Consider the following 9,901-nt stretch of genomic DNA (forward strand, 5'->3'; position numbering starts at 1 on the left):
AGTCTTGATCGCGAGGGTGCGAGATTGCTGAGTCCCTGTGGCTCACAGATACTTCCAAAACCAGCTTGCAGGTGTCGTTGAACCGTGCAGATGACGCAACCAAGCTCAGGAGGAGCTCGATGAAGATCTTGTCCTTTGTTTTGTTTCGTTCTAGTTGATCAGTAGTGGAGCCTAGTTGGGGTCGATCGGGGACCTTTGTCGCATTTGGGGTTCTTTTTTTATTTTGGTTCCGTAGTCGGACTTTGAGTGTATTTGGATGATGTAATGCTTTATTCATGTAATTGTGTGAAGTGGCGATTGTAAGCCAATTATGTATCTTTCCCTTATGTATTACATGGGTTGTGTGAAGATTACCTCACTTGCGATATTGCTTTCAATGCGGTTATGCCTCTAAGTCGTGCTTCGACACGTGGGAGATATAGCCGCATCGAGGGCGTTACAATATTCTAGATGGTCGTGATTACGTGGTTGGATTATTCACGCCCTTGTATAATGTTCAAGGCTCTAGGCTCAGTAGCAGAAGCAACTTTTAATTTGTTACATGTACATAAAATAACCATCGACTACTAAGAAAGTAAAAATAAAAACATTTGCTCCCTAGAACAATAAGTGTGTGTCCACCAAAAAAGAAGAGAAGATTAGGCCGAATCAAATCATCATAGTAAAAGAAACGACTGGAAACCTCTTCTCATATTTCTTGTATGCAAGCAAGTTGTGGTGAATTTGGATAACACACTATTAACATACATAATAAGATCCTTAAGGGTGAAAAAAACACCACTAGCTATCTTTCTCGGTGTTGTATATATTTGTTTTCCCTCTGAATGTTGTAAGATAATGACCAGCCTAAAAGCTTAGTGAAAATATTTTTGCCTAGCTTCTGGCTGAGAAAATATTTTCCAATTGCTATGTCAATGCAAGTTAGTCAACGGCCAGACAAAAAACTGCAATAGATGGGTATACCTATTGATTTTTTTTCCTACACATAAAAAAATGGCACTTCCAATTTAATACCCAAACAATATCTTTGATGTATAGCTGAAGTCTATATGCTCATAAATTACCAATTCAGTCGTAGGTTCATGCAAACTGTTTGCCCGAAGTATAAACTCTATCATGTTAACTACTGATATGACACTCCCTCGGCTAATGATGCTAATGGAAGGAAGTTATCATCGTAGTATACCCTCTGTTTTATAGAATGGCATGATGTAAATAAATGAAACTTCTTAAAGATGTATCAACAAGAGGATTTCTCTGTTTAGCAACATTTATTGTAAATAGTAAACACATTCTATATGGATACACCGTATCGACGGGCGCGGTGGCTAGTACATATCTAGTGACAGATATTATAATAGCTTTGGAGATGCCCTAACTCCTCGAAGTTGCAAATGTGTATGGCCAGAATGTGAATATTTAGTACTTCAATTTTTTACACAGGCCACTTCGTTTTCAGTGTCAATCTTTGACTTATAATTTTGGTTAATAAAATATGAATTATACTATCTCTGTCCTGGTTTATGGGTCCCTTTCATATTTTGTGCTAATTATTTTATCTTAGATTTAACTAATAAAATGTTAATACATGTAACAAAAATAATATCATTTGAAACTATGCTCAAATACGAGTCCAACGACACAATTTTTAATGACATGCATTATTACTTTCTTAGTTAAATCTACGGTTAAAGTTTGACACAAAATACTAAGAGGACCAATAAATCAGAACGAAGGTAGTATGTCATAAAATATTTATGATTGGAAAGAAATACTTCCTCCAATAAAAAATAAGTGTCATATTTTTGATGGGGTACTTGTTATCGCATACAACTCAGTTTTTGTTTTTTTATGGTAATACGTGTCTCATTCATATCATAAAGATCAAAATACAAGTCACATAATGACTGACATGACAAAACTGAAAAGATAGCAAAACATCTCCGAGCTTGACACCAACGCCCGTCACCTGCCTCCGGCACCACCACAGCAGCCACCTAAAAAAGAATGACAGATCACCTCTCCACATGAGCTCGACGCGGCTCCATCATTGATATGCAGCTTTACGGACCTCCAAGGTGACTCATCAAAAGTGAAGCCATTGTCGTTGAACGAATTAGACCGGGGCAACACCCCGGACACGGCATCGAGCTCCAGATGTAGAACCCCACCATGACTAAGACACCGAAGAAGGAAACCATACCTGCCATCCATGAACCACGAACTCAGCACATGTTTCGACTTCCAGATGTCGTCGATGCAGACCACAATCTGGATCCGCTCCCGGACTACCTCCCAAGCTCCGCGCCGACGCTGGAGAAAACGTCGTCGCAACGATGGAGCCCGAGGACATAGGTCCACCATGAGGATGCCGCCGCCACCACGCCATCCTTATTTGAACAGATTGGTTTCCAAAATCCATCTCGAACCATAGGGCCAATGGCCTCGTCAGGGAAGGATCCAAAGAATCTTTATTTAACACGGTCATTGTCGCCGCCGAAGCTAAGACGATGAACAGTTTAAAAACCTAGACTGCGAGGGAGTAAAAACGAACCACACGTGTGGATCCGGCGACCCCCCTCACCACCGACGACCGAGATCGTCGGCGGAGGGGAGCCGCCGGAGGACGGCGCTAGAAAATTGGCGCCCCTGACAGCGGCTAGGGTTGGAGCCGCTAGGGACGAGAGGAACTAGGCAAGGAAAGGATTTCTCTTCGCCCCATGCAGTTTTTAACTAACTTTCTGTTGGTGTGTAATATTTTTTTGAACATCAGTACAGACACAAGCGCTTATATACACGCGTATACACTTATCCATATGAACGCGCACACACACTCTACCCGTAGAAATATGAAGCGTCCTTAGATAAAAAAAACCGTGTGGAAACAACCTTGCTATACTCCCTCCGGTCCTTTTTAGTTCGCATATAGGATTTGACTAAAGTCAAGCCTTGTAAAGTTTGACCAACTTTGTAGAAATAAGTGTCAACATTCACAATATGAAATCAATACCACTAGATGTGTCATGACTTAAAGTTTCATATTATATAACTTTAGCATGGCAGATGTTGATATTTTTTCATATAAATACGGTCAAACTTTATGAAGTTTGACTTCAGAGAATTCTAATATGCAGTCCAAAGCTAGATTCGGGTATGCAAATTAGCAAAACATGCATCTTCTGGAGAATTGCATCCCAGGACAGGGTTTTCGTCGGGGAATTGGGGGTGGACATACTCCAGGAGTCTCAAGGACTTCTAATTCGAGCGCGAACGAATTTAAGATGCTAGGATTGATAGAAACTGGGGATTTTTTGTTTGTTTGTTTATAACGCACCGGTGCTACATTTCGCCTCGCCTGTAAACTGGACTCATAGTAACAACTCCATATATCCTTGGATTGTATCTGCTATATGTCAGCGGTGTGGCACCAGTGCCATACAATCATTTCCCTTCGATTTGGTCGTGAATGCAATTATGGACAATAATAACACACTGGTCGTAGTTCCTCGCAAACTCAAGACTAGGATATGCATAATGTGGAGGAGAAATCTTTGTGGAATTTTCAAAAAAGAAAAGGGGGAAAATTTTCGTGGCTATGGATTATAGGTTTGGATTTCCTGGTGATGTTTTAGTTTCTCTATCGATAGTTGCGGTACATCATTGACTTACCAAATGGTTTCTATACTTTGTTGAAGATTTGGATATGTAAATAAGCAAAACATGCGTCTGCCGGAGAAATGTATGTGTTGGAACATGGGGGGTTACACATTCCCAAAAGCTTTTTATTCAAGTAGAAATGAATTTACGAAGCTAAGATTGGTAAAAGAACTGGGAAATAGTTTTATGGCACTGGCGCTACATTGCACCTTGCCTAGAAATTTGACTCAAAGCAATAACTCCATTGCACGTTGAAGGATTGCATCTGTCACATTCAGTGTTCCGCTGGTGTCTTATTATTTTCCTTAGATCTGGTTTGTGAAAACGCAGTTATATAAACATTAGTACAGTGATTTATAGCTAACAACTTTCCATATATTATAGCATTTGCCCTATTTGGAATAACCAACTTATTCAGTAGGCACAAAAACTGTCAAACTCTGTCTTTACATTTTCCCCCCATCTGGCATCAAATGCTTGAAAAATGATGGTACCAGCAAAAGGACTGATCATGAGATCAGTCTTTCCCTGCTTTGATTTGCATATTGTACAGTCTCGAGTAAACACCATTGCTTGCTGAGACTAATGTTGCGTGGCTACCCGTCTCTACCACCTCACCTTTGTCCATCACGACAATTACATCTGCGTTTGTGACTGTGGACAGCCTGTGGGCAATCGTGATACTTGTGATCTTGCTTGAGAGCTCACCCTTGTTTTTCCACCCTTTTGCACTGAGGGTGTTCATTACCACCCTCTCAGATTCACCATCTAGAGCACTTGTCGCCTCATCTAGTAGCAGTATGACGGGCTTCTTCAGTATAGTTCTTGCCACAGCTATCCTCTGCTTTTGACCTCCGGAAAGTTGGCTTCCTTTGTCCCCGACCACAGTATCATACCCTTTTGACAGGCTGCTTATGAAGTCATGGATGTTTGCCTCCATTGCGGCCTCCACTATTTCTGTTTCTGATGCGCCTTCATTTCCATAGCTGATATTCTGTCTTATAGACAGGTTGAACAAGATTGGCTCTTGCTGCACCAGTCCTATCTGCTTTCTCAGGCTCTTGAGGTTGTAGCCTCTGATGTCCTTACCGTCTATAAGTACCCGGCCGCTGCAAGGATTGTAGAATCTTAGCAGCAGAGCCAACACTGTGGATTTTCCCGAACCACTTGGCCCAACCAATGCGACCCTTTGGCCTGATTCGATAGCTAGACTGAATCCATCTAGTATGATCACTTCTGGTCTCGAGGGATAGCTGAAACTAACATCTTCGAACTCAACATTACCTACAATTCTGTCCTCACAGTTCAATTTTGGTTCATCCGGCACAATCTGTGTTTCTCTGTCAAGAATGTCTAGTGCAGGATCCAATATCGCAATGGCGGACATGACCATAGGGATCAAGGACCATAGCTCTGTGATGGAAGGTATTGTCATTGCAAATGCTTGGTATGATCGTACACAGTTTTCAAATGTTGCTAGTTTCCTGTCAAGTAGCACAATGGTATAACTCAATGCAATAGCATGTGTCATATGCCACAAGCAGAGGGAAATCCCCTGTACCGCACCATAGTTGATACTCTCAATCCTGCTTATCCGCATCGGTTCTTGCAATGCCAAATCTGCTTTCCTGAGTATTTCTTCTTCCTGAACAAAAGAGGCCACAGTGCGGATGTTGCTAACAGCCTCTGAAGTGAGTGAGATGAGCTTCCGGTGAGACTTAGAGTTGTCAGTGGCAAAACCTTTTGCTGACCTGACCTGTACAAGGCCAGCGATGAAGTGACATGGCATCATAGCCCATGCAACTAGACCCATCCTCCAGTTCACTGCTGTGCTTAACGCTGTTGCTATAATAATTGAAGAGATGCATTGAACCATGACAGCCATTCGATCAGATATAATCGTTTTTACCATGGAGGTGTCACTGACAACACGTGAGGTCAGGAAGCCAACACTGTTTTTTGGTTCCTCGAACCAACCTATTTCACTTCGAAGAACAACTGCATTTATTAAAGAGAATTATTGTAACATTGAAAACAAGAACACAGTATATACTTTATTAAGTGCAACTCATGACTTTGCGAGATACCTGAAAACAGGCCCTCCCTTAGGTTATTCATTGCCCTTTCGCCGACCAGGCCGTAGATATAGTGCTGGAAGATGTTACTGAAAAATGTTAACATCCCTATTAGGAACAAAATAATCGAGTACTTGCTGACTTTTTTATTTGCATCTGCATCGAAGTATGCTATGCCAACTGTCATGATATAGAAAGCAAATAGAGGCCTTGAGATCCCAGAGATTGCTGCTGCTGTGGAGCCCACCAGAACCTTTCCTGGCACCAGTTTAAAAGTTCCGAGGAATATCCTGTTGAAAGCAGACGTTCTCTTTCTGATACTTTGCTTCGATTGCTTTGAGGTCGGTTCTGGTTTCTTCTCTTGTTCATATGCAGCAAAAGATTGTTCTTTATACGTTGCACTGTCTTGTTCTTCTTCGACCTGATCAGTAAATCTATTTTAACAAAATAAACGAGTGAGTAAACTATACTCTTATTCATCATTGGTTTAGTTGCAGAAAAAACATATTTTCAACTTTACACTGATGCATCTTCTGGCATGTATGGCATCGAATAGTTTTCGTTCATAATTCCACATATACAATGCGATTATGGATTCCATAAATAAACATTATACAGTGTGAAAAGAAGTGTGCAATTGATTGCATTTACCTGTCTTCACTCTTGCTGGATTTCTTTTCTAGACTTTGCATACTGCATACACTCGAGTAGAATGTACTTCTCTCCAACAATTCTTCATGTGTTCCGTGTTGAGCTACTCTCCCATTCTCCACAATAACAATCTTGTCTGCATTTATTATTGTTGACATTCTGTGGGCAATAAAGATAACAGTCCTCCCTTTCATAGCTCTGTCAAGAGCATCCTGAACTAGCTTCTCTGATTCTGAATCAAGTGCACTTGTGGCTTCATCAAGAAGAAGAATGGGGGGATCTTTTAGTATAGCCCTTGCAATAGCTATTCTCTGTTTCTGACCTCCTGATAGTTGCACACCTCTTTCTCCTACCTTAAGTGGTTCGCAATAAAGCATATGAGTGATGCCTACTATTAGATAGACTTGGTACGTAACTAAATTCTGTACAACTAGCTATGTTTGGTGCAACAAATTGGTGTTGTCCTAAGTAATTTGGTGGTGCATACGTACATGCTCTGTCTCACTATGCACCATGTGACAAAGGAAACACTAAACCTAAGAATTTTTTAATACAAGATAACCTTAGATAACATACTACAACCAATCAGAAATTCCTGAAACAATTTAATAGGGGTACAGAGTGAAAACATTGCAACAACTACACTCTTGATTCCCTCAATGGACGGATATATTAAAACAGAGCTTGCCGAGGCCAGCCGCTAATAGTCAAACGGAGGGAGTAACGCATTGCATGAACTCCTTTCCAAAAAACAATGCATGAACTAAAACAATATACCAGTGCCGAACTCAAAAGTATAGACCACATTTCTTAAGGCTATTTAGATCTATCTGTTAATAACTTGAAATTATTTGATTCACAACCATACAAAATAGAGAAATTTGTGAGGTTGTCACTAGTCTTTTACAAACATAAAGTCTTACCTCAGTCGAGTATTGATCTGGAAGTTTGGATATGAAAGAGTGCACATTAGCTGTTTTTGCTGCTTCAATTATCTCTTCATCAGTTGCATCCAGTTTTCCAATTCTCAAGTTATCCATGATAGTACCAGAAAATAGTGCTGGTTCTTGAGAGACTGAGCCTATATTTCTCCTCAGGGACTTCAGGTCAAGTTCCTTAATGTTTTGACCGTCAACAGTAATGTCACCTGTGTTGTTACACGCAAAAAAAATCTGAAAGTTACACCATGAATCATATGATTTTTGTTTCTATGGAAAACTGTATTCTATTTGAAATGCAAACATTTCATCACTGTGTATGTAATCTAAAAGCACTCGTGAACATAATCGAACACAACAACTGAAGAATATAGACCTCAGGAAATATTTATGCAGGGATAGCGTTCTCTTCTAGAAGCCTACCTGATATAGGATCATAGAATCTTTGAACCATTGAAATCACAGTGCTCTTCCCACATCCACTGCTCCCCACAAGAGCCACCACTTTGCCTGCTGGTATAACTAGTGTGAAACCTTGAAGAATTAGCTTGTCTTTACGGGACGGATATGTGAAATCCACCTCTCTTATTTCAATATGTCCAGTGACCTTTTCTAAGATTCTTCCGTTTGATTCATAATTTATCGCTGGTTTTCTTTTGATAACCTTAAATACTTCTTTACCAGCAGCTTTTGCTTGGCTGAAGGTCTGAAGATCCGGCGCGGCGTTTGAGAGATATCTGAAATTGCAGATAAAAATATCAGCTGGAGCGACATCACATGGTATATGCTAGATCGCTGGAAATATAATACTCAGTATTACATCGCAGCGGAGAGGATATTAATGACTGCAGCAATTGTTTCACCCCCTTTTGCAGATCTTCTAGTTACTGCCAATGCTCCAATATAGATGGTCAATGAGTATGAACAGAAGGTTGCAATCTGTAACATTCCCAAACCTAGTCCTTTTGTAATTGCCTCTTTCTTGCCTAGCTTGTATTGCTTGTCCATGCATTCGATGAAGGATTTCATTGCCGAGTTTTCTCCAACAAATGAGAAGACGGTCTTGATATGTGAAATAGTCTGTGCACACATTGTATTGGTATGCTAAAAAAAATAGTATGGCACTAACAAATTTAATATGGCAGAGGCTTAATTCTAACAAGGTATTCATTTACGTAGTACCTGTTCTACAACTGAGGTTACTTCAGAGACCAAAGCTATCCTTGTCGCCGACATGCCAACCATCATTTTCGCATATGTTGCTCCAACCATGAGGAGCATCGGAACTACCAAGAATGCCATCATACCCACCTCCCAGCAACACACAAAGGCAATAATGACAGCAACTAAGAATGTGGAGAAGTTGGACATAAAGTGACCCATCTGAGGGGAAAAAAGTAAGGCATGATTGCGGTTTGTTATCATAAAAAGACATATTAGTGCTTCACTTGCTGAAACATGCAATACCTTCTCTCCAATTGCCTCTTTTATGATACTCATGTGGTTGGTTGCTCCAGCCATGATAGTCGCGGTGGTTAAGTCAGTGTCAAAAGCTCCGATATCTTGACTGAGCACTGATGTCAGATATGCCATCTGCATGCGTGTCATTTGTCTTTGACTTGTATACATCCAGCATGCGATTTCTGCGGCAGGATCATTGTGACAAGGTAAGACTGTTTATTGGAATAACTCTAATGCTATTCATATTGCTAGTGCTCCCATCATGCGGTATTCTCTTGTTACTGTACATGAGGACAAGTAACCAAATGAGGACTGGTATTATTATCAAATCTGTCACCATCATAGCATATCTTCAGGTGTCTACTAGATGATGTTTGGTTAAGGAATTCGACAGAAAGATAAAATTCTAGCCACCTTGAACCATTCTCTTTGTAACTTCACTGATATATCAATGAGCCCCCGATCCACACTTTTCCACAAGCTCAACCCAAATTCACTTGGTACACCAGCCTTTAGTTTCTGTGAACTTACTCGAACTCTGGTTTACATGCAACTCGCGAAGAATGTCAGGCAGAAGGTAGATGAAGTTACTTTAGGTTATATCTAATTTGACTGACCATGATTGTATGCAGCTTTTTTTACGAACAGTTGTTAGAAGTTTTTTCTGCTGAATGTATGCCGTCAGGTTTTACTAGTGCTGTTGTTCTCATTTTCTCCAGCCTGAATACTTGAAATATTCTATTGTTCTTCACATCGCTCGTGCTTTTTAAATACTACTTTAGTTCACTGTGATTTTCAAATTTTCATAGATTTCTATAGACCTGCACCATGCTCCATTTCAGGGCATAAGAACTAATAACTTGCATCTTTTGTTTTACATTCTTAAAAGAAAAAAGTTCATTTTACTACCCTGAATAAAGTGGTTGGTTCACTTTACCCCCTGATCTATTTTTCCGCTTCTTTTACCCCCCAAACAAACCCAAACCGGACAAAACACCCCCCGGCTGGTTTTTCTCCACCTGCTGCTGATGTGGCACTAGTCAACGGCGGTTTTGACCTGGGTGGGGCCCCCTTGTCAGGTTTTTTTTCTCTCTCTCTCTAATTGAGGCTGGGCCGGCG

The 9,901-nt window shown here is 40.6% G+C and overlaps 1 protein-coding gene across 1 annotated transcript; it reads right to left on the minus strand.

Annotated features, from left to right (window-relative positions):
- Positions 1-4,160: 4,160 nt before the first annotated feature.
- Positions 4,161-7,423, minus strand: LOC123153376 (ABC transporter B family member 14-like). The gene is made up of 4 exons (XM_044572528.1): positions 7,307-7,423; positions 6,384-6,736; positions 5,745-6,166; positions 4,161-5,667 (listed from the first exon to the last, which is right to left on the minus strand). The coding sequence occupies exons 1-4, from the start codon at positions 7,421-7,423 to the stop codon at positions 4,175-4,177; spliced, it is 2,385 nt and encodes a 794-aa protein (XP_044428463.1). The 3' UTR covers positions 4,161-4,174.
- Between the last annotated feature and the right edge of the window lie 2,478 nt (positions 7,424-9,901).

The sequence above is a fragment of the Triticum aestivum genome, chromosome 7A (genome assembly GCF_018294505.1).
Source record: "Triticum aestivum cultivar Chinese Spring chromosome 7A, IWGSC CS RefSeq v2.1, whole genome shotgun sequence".
NCBI lineage: Eukaryota > Viridiplantae > Streptophyta > Magnoliopsida > Poales > Poaceae > Triticum > Triticum aestivum.

Coding starts and splice junctions, on each gene's coding strand:
- LOC123153376 (XM_044572528.1), bottom strand. CDS start 7,423: ATGGATAACTTGAGAATTGGAAAACTGGATGCAACTGATGAAGAGATA. Junction 6,737..7,306: donor CAGATCAATACTCGACTGAG/GTAAGACTTTAT, acceptor GAACCACTTAAG/GTAGGAGAAAGAGGTGTGCA. Junction 5,668..5,744: donor AAGGGAGGGCCTGTTTTCAG/GTATCTCGCAAA, acceptor AATAATTCTCTT/TAATAAATGCAGTTGTTCTT.